General features: G+C 56.8%; 1 protein-coding gene across 1 annotated transcript; it reads left to right on the forward strand.

Annotated features, from left to right (window-relative positions):
- Positions 1-1068: 1068 nt before the first annotated feature.
- Positions 1069-13301, forward strand: LOC111157639 (patatin like phospholipase domain containing 5). The gene is made up of 9 exons (XM_022519233.1): positions 1069-1261; positions 1667-1899; positions 3885-3950; positions 4250-4459; positions 5928-5988; positions 7056-7241; positions 9178-9310; positions 11435-11551; positions 12121-13301. Exons 1-9 carry the CDS (start codon positions 1069-1071, stop codon positions 12305-12307), a joined length of 1386 nt encoding a protein of 461 aa, XP_022374941.1. The 3' UTR covers positions 12308-13301.
- The last annotated feature ends 3250 nt before the right edge of the window (positions 13302-16551 follow it).

Consider the following 16551-nt stretch of genomic DNA (forward strand, 5'->3'; position numbering starts at 1 on the left):
CTCATTCTTCTGCTCATCATATCTCAGGCTCTATGGCCTTCAGGGAACTGTCCCATCCTCGTTATTCATCCATTCCCAGGGTGGGGGGAAGTGGTGGGTGGAGTCACCTATGATCAATAGCCACAGGCTACTCCCCACCCCCACCCCCACCTCCTCTGCAACACCCTGATGGAGGCCTCAAGTCATTTGCTTGGGGGCGCTTAATTTCACCCCTCACCTGTTTGACTTCCAGAACCACTGCCCCAGTTTTAAGGGTGTGGGCACGTTTTCTTGGAGGCTTTTCCTGGCTGTACAGGTGCCGAAGCCTCTCCAGGGCTCAGTGTCCCCAAAGGAACACGGGCACGGCGGTCCTGACCCACGCAGCGTTGTAAGGCCGACTGCAAAGAACACTTGAGCACAGTGCTCGTGCCTGCTGTCCCAGCTGTCCCCACAGCCCCACCCCCAGGTCTGCGCCAGAGGACCAGCCATCAGAGCAGGAAGGGCTCTGTAGGTCTTCGCCTCCAAGGGAAAACTGCGGCCCAGAGAGAGTGAGGAGTTTGGGCAAAGTCACACAGCTTGTGGCGGCTGACTCCAGCTGTCCTTGGTACCTGAACCAGCACAGCTGCAGAATGAAGTCCGGCTTGACCCCAAAGGGCGGGTGTTGCGGGTCCAGCCCTGCCACTTGCCCGCTAGCACTTTCCTTCACTGCCCCCTCAGTTCCCTCATCTGTAAAACGGGGGCGGAGTAAACCTTCTGCTCCCAGAGATCAGGCGGAAAGCCGGCGCCACTGCCCCGGGGCGGGTCACCCCGCAGTCGCGGCCCGCGATCCACCCCCGAGCAGGCGTGCGGGGGCGACGCCGGGGTACCCTCCGGGGTACACCTCGGAGACAACCCGCAGCGCACCTGGGGGGGGGCGGGGCGTCGCGGCTCTGGGATCCCATTGACTGGGGCGGCGGGGGGGCGCGGCGCGGGGCCGGGCGGGGCGGGGCGAGGCTCCCGCCCGAGCCTTTCATCTGGGCGGAATTCCTGCTCCCTGCTCCAGCGCCCCTTGCCCGGCTGCCGCGCCCCAGCCCGGCCGGCCCCACCGCCATGCGCTGCTACGAGGAAGAGGGCAGCTGGAGCCTGTCCTTCTCGGGCGCCGGCTTCCTGGGGCTCTACCATGTGGGCGTGACCCGCTGCCTCAGCGAGCGCGCCCCTCACCTCCTCCAGGGCGCCCGCCGCTTCTATGGCTCCTCGTCCGGGGCGCTCAACGCCATCGCCATCATCACCGGCAAGTCCGTCGGTGCGTGGGGGACGGCGCGGACTGGGGGGTTCGGGGGTAGGGAACGCGGGCTTCACGCAGGAGGGAGAGGGCGCGGAGAGGGGCGTTTCAGGGCCCGGTGCCTGGGGCGCTCTGCCTTGCTCCCTTTACACCCAGCATGATCCCAGGGGACCCCGAAAAGGTCCCTGAGGACTTGGGGTACGGTTACCCTTGTTCCGAGGACTGATCAGAGCTGGGGGGGGGGCTGTTTCCAAGATCTAAAGGTGGACAGAGCATTAGAATGTAGGGCCAGGGGCAGATATTCTGAGCTGGAGAGGGGAAGACTCTCCACTCCCATGGTACCCGGGAAGGAGGTCAAGTCTTTGGGACGGATGTGGGCAGGCCCCCCGGGTGACGGAGGACCCCCTCTTCTCCCTGCGCCGGCAGACTTCTGCTGCTTCCATCTCCTGGGCTTGGTCAAGCAAGTGGAGAGGCTGAGCCTGGGTATCCTCCACCCGGCCTTCGCACCCATCGAGCACATCAGGCAGCAGCTGCACGACAGCCTGCCCTCCGATATCCACATCCTGGCCTCCCAGCGGCTGGGCATCTCGCTGACTCGCTGGCCGGATGGCCACAACATCATAGTCACGGACTTTGCAACCCGCGATGAAGTCATCCAGGTGAGCCTGTGGTGGGACCCACGGCCTAGAGGCAGGTGAGTTTGCTCCATCTCTGCAGTGACTTCCAGGTGCTTCCAAGGGGCAGAGAGTCCTTCCCAGGAGTGGGGGCAGGGGGTGGTCGCTTGGTCACTTGAGGCTTGGGTTTGTTTACAAATGAGAGAATGATTGAGTTGAGGTACAGAGAGGGGCCACAAGGTGAGAATGGAGACTCCTTGCTTGCTTTGGGAAGGTCCCTCGGCAGAACACAGAAGGGACTGGCTGGGGAGGGGCAAAATCTAGCTTCTGTACTCAGGGCCCCTGCTTTCCCCGCGGGGGGGGGGGGGGTGCCCGCCCACAGTGGATTAGGAAAAAATCCAGTTTTGTTCTAAAACAGGATGTGGTGACAGAGAGCCACAGGGTCAGAGAGGGAGGCCAGTGACAGGCTGTGGGAGTGCTCAGGTGGGCCAAGTAGGGATGAGGTCCCTGGGAAGGCTCAGGCAGGGAGGGAGACAGGGAGGGAGGCCTGGAGCTCTGCTCCCTGTTCTTATCAGGGTCTGTGCCTTCCCCCCAGACAGAGGTGCTTGATGTAGAATCTGCTTCATCTTGCTGACCCCAGCACCCAACATGGGGACTGTTTCTGAGTCAGTGATGATCAGATTCTTAATGTGTGCAGGAGAGGGGCCAGCCCCTTGCTGTGAGCACATGTCCATGGGCTCTTGAGGAAGCCAGCCAGGGAGCCTCCAGTTTATCCCAGCATCTTTGCCTGTATGGCACATAGCACAGGGCCTGGCACGCAATAGGTGCTCAGTAAACATTAGCTGCTGTCACCATTATTATTCATCTGTGGGAATGAGGCTCCCACTTGTATCTCCACCAGGTTAGAGGCAGGATGAGCTCTGCCTCTCCCAGAGAGGGTTGGACGGGTATTTCCAAGTAGACCATGAGACGACGTTCTGTGCTCCGTGAGCTTGGTAAGCTCTAGGTCAGTGGTTCCCAACCAGGGGTGATTTTTCCTCCCTGGGAACATTTGGCAACGTTGGAGGCGTTTTTGGCTGTCCAAATTCTGTGTATATGTGTTTGTGTGCACACGTGCGTGCCATGCATGTGTGTGCGTGCATGTGCACGTGTGTGTGTGTGTGTGTGCACGTGCACATGCGCAAAGTACTGACAGCTAGCGGGTAGAAGCCAAGGATGTTGCTAAGTATTACACCATGTACAGGACAGCAGCCTCCCACTCCATCCCCCACTCCCAAGACAGAAGTCTCGGGAGCCCCAAATGTCAATATGTTAAGCATCGTTTTCACTGCAGGACTTGTCAGAGCCTCCATGGGGAAGAGTAGACAGTGTTTTCCAATTCCAAGTGGATAAAGAAGTCAGGGTTTCTTCTTTATTTTTAAATATTTTATTTATTTATTTTTGTGAGAGAGAGGGTGGGCATGAGTGGGGGGAGGTGCAGAGGAAGAAGCAGGCTCCCCCACCTGCTGAGCAAGAGGCCCAGCATAGGACTCGATCCCGGGACCTTGGGATCATGACCTGAGCCAAAGGTAAATGCTTCACCAGCTGAGCCCCCCAGGCGCCCAGAAGTCAGGGTTTCTTGTTTGAAATTCATCTGGTTGGATCAGTGTCTAGGGAACACACTTTGGGGGACATATCCAGATCATCGGTACAGAATGCCTGCCTGCTCTGTAAAGGAGAAATGGTACTTGGTGCCTCCATTTGTCCTTGTGGTGGTGGTGGGGCATCCCAGCAGCAGTCTCAAGTGAGCAAGGACCCGTCAGCGGGAAGAAGAGGGCAGGTGTCATGACAGGCTTGCATTCAAATACCTTCTCAGCCTTGCAAATTTGGCTGGGACGTGCCAACTTCTCCAGGCCTCATTTCCCTCCGTTGAACACGAGACTGTTGCCAGCAAACTCTGCCGGCAGCTCTGGGGTCAGACACCATGCCCAGAGTGGGTTCTGAACACCAGGAGCACAAGCGATGGTGTTTGCGCTGACTTGTTTTCCCAGGCTCTGGTCTGCACCCTCTACTTTCCTTTCTACTGTGGGACAATTCCCCCCGAATTCAGAGGGGAGGTAAGTGCACTTTAGGGGCCTGAGTCCCTGCCCTGAGCTCTGGGTGCTGAGTGTACCTTCTGCTGAAAGCCGTGTGGGTGGAGGGAACTGTGCTTCCTGAGCACCTACTATGTGCTGTCCTCCCTTCCCCCCCACCCCCGCTCCTGGGGGCTGATGCTCGGAGCATCCTGGACTAGATGGTCCTAGTGGCTTGGGGGCAGCTAGAGGTCACCGGCTGCAGCCCACTTCCGGCTGGTGGTTCCGTGGCAGTGTGGGGACAGGAGAGGGCACTCTGAGCAGACAGTCCCCCTGAATTGCAGCGCTACATCGACGGGGCTCTGAGCAACAACCTCCCCTTTGCGGACTCACCCTCCACCATCACCGTGTCCCCTTTCCACGGGACAGTGGACATCTGCCCCCAGAGCTCATCGGCCAGCATGCATGAGCTGAATGCCTTCAATGCCAGTTTCCAGATCTCCACAAAGAACTTCTTCCTGGGGTTCGCCTCCCTCATACCCCCCAGCCCTGAGGTAGGTCGGGCCCCGTGCTCGCCTTGATGGTGTTAGAGGCTTGGCCATGATCCAGGGTCTTAGGAATCAGGCTGTGTCCCCACCCCCACCCCACCCCACCTGACCTCAGGGCAGTTCGGATACATGTTCTGTGTCCTACAGCCAAGTTCTTGAACCTGCGGCATGGGGCTCAAGGTGCGTCCTTACTATTCTTCCCCTGCCCCGGGGGAACGTTGAGTTACAACTGGCCCTACATCGAGGCAGGCTAGCACAAGTCCGCTGACTGGGGCGTGAGCCAGGGTTCTGCTGCTACTCCTCTGGGTCAGGCTCTGTGGGAAGGTGCTACGACCATCTCTTTTTCTCAGGGGAGGACCCAAGGCTCAGAGAGGTTGAGCAGCTTATTCAAAGTCACACAGCCTGGAAGCAGCAAAGCCAGACTTCAAATCGGCAGCTAGCCCAGAACCGTGCTCTTAAACCCTGCCCTAGACTGTAGCCAGATTTGCCACCCCATGAAGGCGAGGCATAGGCAAGACAAAAAGGGACAGTAGACCTGGATTTCTTGTTTTATGCCTTTGATATTTCTGGAAAATGGGTAGTTTGACAACAAGAGTTTATCTCCATAACCTGCTCCTCTACCCCACCCGTGCCTTGGCCTTCCCCTATTCCCACATTCATCCTATGGTTCTGTAGTGTTTTGTGTTGTTTTTTACTTTAAGTAAATTCTGCACCCCACACGGGGCTCAAACTCATGACCCTGAGATCAAGAGTCCCGTGCTCTACCAACTGAGCCAGCCAGGCACCTCGATTCTGTCGTGTTTCATAGTTTATGAAACAAGATCGTGTTCATTTACTCTGACCTTCCCTCCACCTGTGTGGTGACGGAAAATCTCAGCCGCTTCTTAGAGACGAGGAGGCCGGGGCTCCCGGAAAGGTGGGGTGGCCATCCTGAGGCCGCACAGTGAGGGAAGGCAGAGCTCCCTCCTGGACCTGCAGGTGCCTTGTCCCCACTAGGAGAGCTGTGATTGGGACAGGCGGGTGTGCCCCCCCCCCCATTTTCTCTGCTATCTCAGGCTGGCTCTGGAAATAAACATCAAAGGGCAAAGGCAGCCACCATGCACTGACGCACAGGGATGCAGGCAGTGTCCCGGTGTCCTAGGCCAGGCCACCTTATCCCATTTTCCAGAGGCGAGAACTGAGACCGAGAGCGGAGAGTCTGGAGCTAGAGCCCCCTCCCCCTCCAAGGAGTCTTAGAGGAGGGAAGTGCCACGGGGCTGCGGGGAGGGAAGCAGATGGAGCAGCTCATCCTGTCTGCAGTCCCGTGGCTCTCCTGGCCCATCACTGGGGTCCTCGAGCCCTGCCGAGAGGGTTCTTGGGGAGCGCGGGCTGGGCGGGGATGGCTTCCAGCAGGAGATGATTCTCTTGCCTGTGACCACAAACTGAGGGTCAGAGCCAGGCCTTGCCCATCCCCCTCTGCCCTGTGTGTTGGCAGGTGGTAGCTGACAACTGCAGACAAGGCTACCTGGACGCCCTCAGGTTCCTGGAGAGACGCGGTAGGTGACAGCCCCCATGGTGGGGGGACATCCGAGTAGATCCTGCTTTCCAGATATTTGCACCATTAGGGACCTCAGCTCCCACATTCTCTCCCTCAGTCTCTGCTCCATGCTTGGCCTCAGCTGGAGGCTGGAGACCTCGAGGGGATCGCATGGGTGTCCCGCTCTTGAGCTGCCCTTAGACTGGTGTGGGGAGACCTCTCCCCACAGAGGTGGAGGGATGCTCAGAGAGGGGGCACCTGACCCAGCCTGGCAGGTAGGCAAGGAGGGCTTCCTGGAGGCAGCCACAGATACGCTGGGCTTTGACTAGTTATGAAGACTAGGGAAACATTGAAGTCAGAAAGGAAGAGGGCATTCCAAGCAGAGGGAAGATGAGCGAGAGCAAAGGAAGAGAGGCAAGTGCCTTTGGGGCACAAAACTCAGTATGGCCCCGGGAGTGTGTGTGTGTGTGTGTGTGTGTGTGTGTGTGTACTCATGGGGGAATGTGTGAGCTACAGAGGTCTTCTCAGCTGAAGAGTTTGGAGGTCACCCAATGCTCTTCGACATGGCAGAGCTGAGATTTGAACCCAGGCCATCTGGTTCCTGAACCTGTGTTGTTTACCCCACACGACAGCCTCAAGCACACAGCATTGGGAAGAATTTGCTGAGCACTTAATACGTGCCCAAATCTGGGCTTGAGCTTTAGGTTTTCTCTCTAGGTGTTTAATTCTCAGAACAATCACTTGAAGCAGATGTTCATTTTCTCCTTTCTCAAAGAGGGAGGCAGAGGCACGGAGCAGTTAGGTCCCCCAGCTAGCAGCTGTTGACATCGGGGTTCGAACTTTGGACTGCGTCTTCGGGGTCCGTGCACTAGAAAGTGCACAGGAGATGGGGAGCGGAGAAGGGCCAGGGGAGAGTAGGAAGAGGTCATTCGGGAGGAGCCGTGGATCAATCCTGCAGCAAGTAGGTCCCCAGAGTGGGGTTTGCGGATCGAGGAGGATGGATGGCATGGAGAGCCAGGGGCGTCACCATCACCGGGAGGCTCCGGACACAATGACCTGTCATATCCCTCCTTTCCGCTGACCCAGGACTTACCAAGGAACCAATTCTTTGGATGCTGGCATCGAAGGAGCCCCCACCTCCGGCTGATGAGAGCCAGGACAACGACCAGGACAGAGGCCAGAAGGGGGACCTGTCTCTCAACTGGGCGGTGCCCAACGTGCTGGTCAAGGACGTGCCCGACTTTGAGCAGCTCTCACCAGAGCTGGAGGCGGGTATGGGTCCTTCCTTCATGCACTAGCTTCCCTATCCCATGCCCTGCATCCAGGGGACAGGGGCAGAGACCCTGCCCTGCTGGTGCTCAGGGGCTGGAAGAGGACAGGACTCCTTTATTGAGCACCTACTGGGTGCCAAGGGCCTTTCAACCTGAGGTGGCATTCACTCTGTACCACAACCATGGCCTACGTGCTTTCCTTACCCCATTTCCCCGAGGAGGAAACCAAAGCTCAGAGAGGCAGCTGGGAGATTGAAACCCAAATCTGTGCCTCAGAGAGCCAGGTCTTGGCCCACGGGCCAGGGAAGGGCAGGAAGTCCTGAGGGACGTGAGAGAGGCACACACAGAAGGTTCTGGACTCTCCACGTGGAGAGGGACTCATTCTATCCTCCCAGCAATACTCTGAGGACGGAACTGTATTGTTCCCATTGTATGGATGAGGAAGCCATAGCACAGAGAGGTTAAGTGACTTGTCCCAAAGTCACACAGCTAATAGCCCAAGCAGGGGTTCCATCCTGAGCCATCTGGCCTGCTCTCCTGCTTAGTGACCCCAAAGTCACAATGGCGCAGCAGGAGGGTCCAGGCATGTGTCCTGGTGGCAGGGATGTGGGTTTGAACAGCATCTAAGTGAGACTGGAGAGGAGGAATCGGCCAGACAAAAAGGAGAAGAGGAACGTCCAGGCAGAGGCGTGTGCAAATGTCCTGGGTTTAGTGGGGACAGGGTCGTGGTTGAGGGGCAGGGGAGCAGAGGCTGGGAGGGTCAGGCAGGTGGCTTTGAAAGACACAGGAGGAGAGAGATGGGGAGACACTGGGGGGGTGCTTACTAGGGGCAACCCATCCTTTCCAGAGTTCACTGCTGCTCTGAAGTGTAGGTTGGGTGTTCACCACACCTAGCTGGGAGGGGTTGGGCTGGGCCGCAGGAGCGGGGAGCCCGGGAGGAGAGATGATGGTGGTTGAGTCTAAATCAAGGACAGTGTGGGTGGGCAAAGGGGACGGAGAGGGCGCCTCTTTCTGCTCTGCACCGGGGACCATACACCGCCTGCAGAAGTGGGCCTGGATGCGTGCTGAGCCCCTAAGGTCCAAGCTTGAAGCTGTGGAGCCCAGGCGGCATCCCTGCAGCCACATGGGGGCACCAGAGAGCCTCCTCCGCGATGGTGCCCTGCAGCCAGCTCACGCCCGGGACCCGGAGTTACCTGACTGGCCTTTACAGACCCCCCCTTAATCCTCGCCCACCTGCCTGGGAGGTAGATCCTGCCGGGAGCCCCACTTTCCAGAGGAGGTAACGCAGGCTCAGGGAAGGGAAGGGACTCGGTCTGGGAAACATGGCAGGTGAACAAGGAGCCTGGTCTCTGTGCCGTGACCTCTGTGACCCCTCCGCGTGGCTGTCTCTCCGCAGCACTAGCCAGAGTCAAGGCTGGTGGCCCAGCCATGGTCTGAAGATGAGGATTTGGGCTCCAGCTCTGCCCTGGCCAGGATGCCAGTCCTTTCTACCCTGGTCATTTCAGGGACTGGGGGCTCAGGACGTGGTTGTTGTCATTCCCGCTGCTGCTGGGAGAGGGGCAGGAGAGATGGAAAGAACTCGGGGAGCCTGAGTCCTTGGGTCCATCTTGGGGAACCTGCCACTTCCTGGCCTGGTCTTTGGGCAAGTCACTTCCCTACTCTGAACTCAGTCTCCTCATCTGTGAAAGGGGCACGCCCCGCCGGTTTGGGGACAATAGTGAGAGAGCACACACTGAGTGCCCAGCCCTCTGCTGCCTCAGACTAGGGGTTGGATCAGTGCTGTCTCTTTCTCTGCAGACAGGGGTCGGGTGGGGGGGGGGCGGTGGTCAGTTTGTGGACTGCACAAGGTGGAAAGGGTTCAGGCCACCTGTCCTAAGGGTGCTGGTGAGGGGGCTGGCTGGGGGGTGTGGGTGGTCACACCATGGCTTCTCTTGTAGCGCTGAAGAGAGCGTGTATGCGGGACCCCAGCCACTGGGCCCGCTTCTGCCGGTCGGGGCTTGGGCAGGCACTGACCTACTTGCTGCTGCCCTACACACTACCCTTCGAGTATGTTTACTTCCGGAGCAGAAGGTGAGGCCCAGCCAGGGGTCCTGGGAGGGGGGCTGGCTTGTCATTGGGGTTTTGGGGGAGCCCATTGCCTCAGGCAGGAGGGGCAGTTGGCATGCTGGGTAGGCAGAACCTGGCTGGCGTCCCCGGGCCGCTTGGTGCTGGTTGCACAACCCAGAGGAATCCCGAGGGTTCTCCTCTGCGAGATGGGACTGGTGGAAGATGGTGGGCAGCTGTGACCGGAGGATTAGGAGTAGGGCCTCCTGGTCGAAGCTCTGGCCCCTCCCCTGTCTCTACGACCTTTGGCCCTTTGCTCTACCTGTTAGAGCCTCAGAGGAGATGTGCTGTTTCTGGAGAAATAACTCTGGGGGCTGGTCTGGTTCAGATTAGCTGTGTGGCCTGGGCTGGGTCTCTTGACCTCTCTGGGCCTCAGCTTCCTTTTCTGTAAAACAAGGCCCTTCCAGGGCAGACTGGTTGTGGGTAAGCCCTCACTAACCACTCCAACTTGGTCAATTAATGAATCACTCTGCACTGCTTGTTCATTCATTCCACCGATAGTTATAATGAAGGCCTAGCCAGGGGCCAAGCCTTGGCTGGGGATCAGAAGGCAGCCCTGACTCAGACCCAGGCCCTGACCTTGTGGAACTCATAGCCCCCAAACCGTCACACACTCCTCTGTGCAATCACACCTCTGCCTAGAAATATTCAGAAAGGTCTATACTGGCTGTGAACTGAGATGGCTCACACTAGGGGCTCTCTGGTCAGGGAAGGATGCCTAAAGAAGGTAACTCTTGAGTTATAATCAAATGGGTGGGTGTCCACTAGGCAAAGAGGGAAGGTAAAAGTATTCCAGAGGGATGGAACCGCATGTGCAAAGGTCCGGGGGCAGAAGGCAGAGGAAATAAGAAGGGGTGGTGGTGAGGCGCTGTGGCAGTGGCTGGTAGGGCTAGATAAGCAGGCCTCTAGAGCCACGTGAGGAATGTGGTCTTTATCCTAACAGTGTTAGAAGGCAGTGAAGGGTTTCAGTAGAGAAGTGTCATAGGGAGAGCTGTATTTTTTAAAATTCTTTATTCCCTAAAAGGTCAATGACAATGAGCCACAGGTCTGTTTTGCTCTGTGTTGGGTTAATGACTCGATCAGCCCTGCTGCTGAAATTGCTCATGGCCCAAAGCCAGGAGAGAGCTTTCTGCTAACTCAGATTCTCCTCACGCTGAGCTGTTAGATTGAAATCACAGGTTGAAGTCAAACAGGATAAGATAAAGGCTAGACTTTTCAGCTAGAAAAAAAGTGTCCATATGTGAGCACTGATGGAGAAACCTGTCCAGACCACTGGGAAATTCAGACTTAGTATTTTTTGTAACCAACATGCTCAACGTGTAGGTTGTAATAATAGAGGCAGACAGTCCAGAAAAAGGGAGGTGATGGTCTAGCTTATATTTTGTTTCTCATACTACATCCTGTGGCCTGTCTGCCCATTTGAGGTCCTGGTTGAGAGGCTCTGCTGAAGGCCGCACATTGCGGGAGAGGCCCCGCTGTGCCAGTGACTCTGAAATGGTGGCCAGCCAGGCCCTCTCTCAGCCGTAATTGGATGACCTGGTCCTCTGCTGAGCCCACAGGGCCCAGGTGGGGAGCTGCGGGAGGGTTTGGAGCAAGAAAGAGCTGTGATCAGACGTCTATTTTGGGAATGTCCCTGGCAGCTCAGGGGAGAGCGGAGGGAGAGCTGTGGAGTGAGGAGGCAGGTCTGGGGAGGAGAAGGAGGGACAGCGAGAGAGGGAGGAGGTTAGGAACTGCAGGTAAGCCCATGGTCCTCTTCTGGCAGGCGAAGCATCTGAGGCCCAGAGAGGTTCCCCGACGTGCCTGGGTCACACAGCTGATGAGCAGGGTAGCTGGGCCGCAAACCCTCCCCAGCCTGGCCCCAGAGCCCAGCTCTTCCCTGCCGCGTGTGCCCCGTGGCATGAACCAGTTCTGCAGCGGAGCCCATACTCTCGGGTGCTTCTTACCCCTTATTCCACTTCCTCTCGGACTGGTGCCTCAGGGCCTCAGGTGCAGGGACCCGAGGCTATGCTCTGGGCCCACAAGGAAGGTGGGCTCCGCTGGGCCATAGGCTTGGGCTTAGCTGAGCGAAGGGTTCTCTGCCCCTTCCTCCAGGCTGGCGGTGTGGCTGCCCAATATGCCGAGCGACTTGTGGTGGATGGGGGGCGTGCTGCACAGCTTGGCCCTCGAGATCTACTCCAGGTTGAAGGACCAGCTCCTCCAGCTGGTCAGGTGAGGTGGGCGGACGGGCCCGTGGTGGAGCAGGTGTGGCTGTGGTTATTTTTCCTGGACCCTGGGCGGGCCGTCCACACCCCCCATGTCCTTCTCTCCAGCCTTCCTGTGCGGCCGCTGGCATAGGCTTGGTCACCGCTGTGGCCAGACCCGTGCTGGGCCTGGATGCCCATCACACTGGTCAGTCTGCCGAACCAGCTCCCAGAGGACGAGTGCATCTCCCTGCTCGGCCAGATCCCCATCAGCCCGTCCAAGAGCCTTCCAGCTGTCCCTACATGTCCTCTGTGGGGCCTGGGTAGGGGCCGCCTGTCTCTCCCCGACCTGCCCTCCCTACTGCCTAGAGACCACGGTGTCCTTCCAGCCCACTTCACAGCCATCCCTGGAACCTTCCCACCCATGTCCGTGTGACCTGAGTAAGGGCCTCAGGGCTTTCCACCTGGCAGGATCTGGTAGAAGAATGACCGCAGGGCTCACTGAATTGAGGGCTGCCCGCACACAGCTCCACCCTGCCCTTGGCCCATCCCTGGGCTCTAAAACCTCGCACTCACCGGCTTCTGTTTCCTCCGCAGCCTGCCTGTCACCAGTCCCCTCCAGCTTGGGGCAGCTCTTCTTGTGGACCTGGCCAAGGAGCCCAGACCCCCCCCCCATCATGTGAGGGGCACCATCAGGGCCAGCCCACTGACTCACCTCCCCTGGTCCTTGCCTTGGCCCTCACCCTGTGCCCAGATCTGCCTCCAGTCCTCGGATCCTGACTAGTCTTCTGGAGCTCAGAGCTCCGTGTGGTACTGTCTGCTGAACGGAGGATGGAAGGGACAGCCCCCCTTTGCCCTCCACTCTTGTCCCTGACTGTGTGGGCGGTGGCCCCCAGGAGCCAGAAGAGGCCACACCAGCCCCTCTGGAGCCCCTGTTCCTTGGAGCCACTCCCTGGGGCCTGAGGACTTCTTTTTTGGGAAAGGCCCAGCCTGTTGGTATGTCCCTTGGTAGCTGTGTCCAGGTCACCCTGGTATCAGAGGGAAAAAGGAAGGTAGGAGCTGAGGCACACATCTTGGTTTTTGAATTTCCATGTTGAGGACCCTGGGCCAGCATCTACTGAGAAGCGGGGTTCGTGTACTTTTACTGAACAATTTTCAGAGTGCTTTACAGAAGATCAAGTGTCAGTGATCAGAAGGCAGATGGAAATGATGGGCTGGGGTGTGCCTCCCCTCAGATCCTTTCTCTGACTTCCTTTGTCCTGCGCTTGCCCCAGGGTGACCCCCATGGTCTGCCTCATTCCTACAACCTTGATCTCTGGCTTCCTACTGGGTCCATCCAGCGGGAGCCCCCAGCAGGAGATGTGAAGGTGGGAGGAGAGAGGGGGCATCAACATCTCAGAATCTCACCCCTATGTGTCCTGTTGGGGTGCCCAAGGGCCCCAGGCTGCCAGCACCATGACACCACCCCCTTATTCTTTAGGAAAGTTCATGGTATAGTAGTGCCTGCACGCCCCCACCCCCCCAGGCCCCTTTCTTTCTCAAGCAGAGAGGAGACTGGGACACCAGCCCTCCTCTAGTCTCTCCTGGGAGCTGACACCCTTTCTGTCCTCAGAGCAGAACCCACAGTGTGTCTTGGCCAGGCCCTTATGAGACACTCAGCCTGAGCAGGGATGGGGAGGGTGGGGAAATGGAGGTAGGCCCAAGGGAAAAAAGGAGAAAAGGAATAAATCTAAACAAAAGAGATAACAAGTCATTCCTTTGTTCATTCATTCATTCATTTGACTTTTGCTTAGTGGGTGGTAGGCTCTGGGGTCACAGCAGTGAATTAGACTTACATTCTGGGGGTGCCTGAGTGGCTCAGTGGGTTGAAGTCTCTGCCTTCGGCTTGGGTCATGATCTCAGGGTCCTGGGATCGAGCCCCACATCATTGGGCTCTCTGCTCAGCAGGGAGCCTGCTTACCTTCCCCTGTCTCTGCCTGCCTCTCTGCCTACTTGTGATCTTTGTCTGTGAAATAAATAAATAAATAATCTTTTAAAAAAAAGGACTTACACTCTGATATGGGTTGGTGGGGGGAGCTGATGCTGAACAGCCAACTGGAAATTGAAAATGAGACCATCTGAGGAGTGGCAGTGCCATGAGGAGAGCAAGAGAAGATGGACATGATTGTGGTCGGGGTGGGAGCGACATTGGATCAGTGGTCCAGGAAGGCCTCTCCAAGAAGATGAGGTCAGGGTTGAGGCCTCAGAGGAGAGGCAGAGAGCTGAGGGAAGAGCTTTGCAAGCAGAGGGAACAGCAGGTGCAAAGGCCCCGAGATGAGAATGCAGTCACTGTGTTTAAGAAACAGAAAGTAGCCAGTGTGGCCGGCCGGAGCTTTGTGAATGATGGGGCAGGCGGAGGGCAGGCAGAGGCTGGGTCACAGCGGCCACGGTCATGGTGAGCAGCACATTGGATTTGGGTGGTCAGTGGAGGGCTGGGAGCAGGGAAGCAAGAAGGTGAGTGCAGAGTGAGTGAGTGGAGCATAGGAGGGTCTGGGGTGGGGGGTGGGAGGTTGAAAGGGAGAGAAGAGGCATAGAGAGTGAGGACTTCCAGGAGGGTCCACCTCCCCACTCATCTGTAGGATCTAGGATCCCCTGGGATTGAGCTGGCTTCTGTCCCCTCTTGCTGTCACAAAGGGGGCTGTCCTACCTTGAGTCACGTGATCTCCAAGCCCCAAGGATTCTCTTCGCCCAGAGCTGGGACGCCCTATCCCCATTCCCAGGTGCTGGGTTTGGGATTTCCTGCCTGTGGAACGGGGGGGACTGGTCACCCGAGACACCAGGTTGAGGATCTATAGGCTTGGTGGGGCTCTGAGAGTATTTTTGTTCCCCTGTCCTTTGTCCTGTATCAAGGATGTGGGCCTCTATTCCCGTGGGCAAATGGACCTCCCTTTATCACCCCCTCTCTCATTGGTTCTTTGGGGCTCACCCTAGGGCTATCTTTGCCCCCATTGCTTTGCTCTGTGTCTTAGACTGAGAAGGATAATTGGCCACTCCCACCTTCTTCATCCTCCTCCTTCCCAAAGCAGCACGTTGCTAAATATTTCTAGCTTACTTGGCTGAATATCTCAATTGCTGATAAAACTCTTTTTGGTCATTGTTATTTGTGACTCATGCATCAGGGTCACCTGTTCACAACTTGTGGTTGTGCTGACTATTCACAAGCCTCGCCCACTGTGCTTTACAGTTTATAAGCACTTCCCACTTTCTCTCCCATTGAACTCTTAGACATCTTCTCACGTGGCTTTAAAATCTGCCTGCCTGTGGCCTTCTCCTTTGATCCCAGCTCTGCACTCTGGGACCACGCACCCTGCCTGCTCCCTCTGCCTGGGGACAGCCTGGCAGGGGAAAAAGGGGGTGAGCTGCCCCCTCTGAGGCTGATCTTCTCCACAGTGAATAGCCTGTGCCTTACAGCCACTCTCAGGGACATCCCCAACCCAGACTTGCTGCTCAGTAAACTACAACCCCTTACCCCTAGTTTGTTCAAATCCCTCTAGGAGGATGGAGTCCAGGGCTGCCCCTGATACAATATGACCACTACTGGACCTAAATTGCCTTTCACCTCCCACCTACTCATCACTGCCTCTGTGAATGTAACCTCAAAATGAACGGGCTTAGCCTTGGCACCTCCTGTGGATTTCACTGAGCCACCATCCACTGACAGTGCTGTGCTCTTCCTTAAGCCTGGAGGGGGCTCTGCTGACAAAGCAAACAGCCCGGGAGCTGATCCAGGTCAGAGTTCCTGGCTCGTTAACCCATATAGCCTCCCAGTACAGAGCCCTGAGGCATTACAGAGGAGAGGAGGGATCTAGGGCTCTGAACAGAGGTCGACATGGGCCTGAGTCCCAATTCTGCAACTGAGCATGAATGTAACCTAGGGAAATGCCCTCTCATGTTTGAGCCTCAGGTTCCCCCTGCATAAAATGCAGCGAACAGCATATGCCTCATGAAATATTTACTTGAGAAAAGTAAATGCTCCTTTTAGACTGCATCATATGGTAGGAAAGAGGGAGCAGGAAGTGAAATGCACTAACTTCATGTATGCTCTGTGTTAGGCACCAGACTAGGAGGACTACTGGGCCTCCTCTGAGCCTTAGACCACCCCTGGGTGGGGGATAGTCCAAAGAAAACTCAGAGGAGCCGTGATGGGGCCCAGACCTGTGTAATATCAAAGTCCCCTCTGGACCCATGCCATGTTCTTCCATCAGCAGAGCTAGAGTCATGAGTCCGCCATGCTCCTTTTTCTCCCAATGTTCCAGCCGAGGACCTCTCTGGGCCTTGGAGCCCTGGCACAGCCATGGCTCCTATTCTCAATGCACTTTTCCAGGCTGACTGCAAAGCCCTGCCGCAGACTGGTTTTCCGAGTGCCAGCTGTCTGCAGGGTGTATCCTGATGCCTGAGGCAGATCCCTGCCCCAAGCAGCTCGCTTGCCTCTGCTGTTATTTCTGAGGACATGATAGGGAATCTAACCCTTTCAAGTGCACTCACTTTACACTTTACAAAGCCCATCATGTCAAGTCTCCCAGCAACCCTGGGAGTTTGGTAATATACTCTGCATTTTATGGATGAGGAAACAGAGGTGCAGAAAGGTTATGTTGATCGGTAAGTGGTAGAGCTGGAAATGCCCAAGTCTGTGCTCCAGGAAGCAGAGAGATCCCTAGACTATTACAACTTCATGGTGCACCAGCTCTACGACAGCAGGCAAATTCTGTCCTTGATCAATTCTTCATTTCCTGTCTTTAAAATCAGGGGTTGGACCACCTGGTTTCCAAGGGGACTCCAGCTCTGCTCCGAAGCCCATAATATAGATGATTAATATCACTGTATTAGAGATGATTCCAGGAGGGGATTACCCACAATAGAATGGGTTTCTGAGCCAGGTTTTCATGGAAGCCTAGAATTTGGGTTGGCAGAAAGTAATTCCTGGAGGGGATACTGTAGGTGCAAAGGCAGGTTGGAGGTGGCCATGGTAAGTTAAACCCACAAGGAATC

Source organism: Enhydra lutris, unplaced genomic scaffold (assembly GCF_002288905.1).
Source record: "Enhydra lutris kenyoni isolate GAN:26980312 unplaced genomic scaffold, ASM228890v2 scaffoldscaffold55, whole genome shotgun sequence".
NCBI classification, from domain to species: domain Eukaryota; kingdom Metazoa; phylum Chordata; class Mammalia; order Carnivora; family Mustelidae; genus Enhydra; species Enhydra lutris.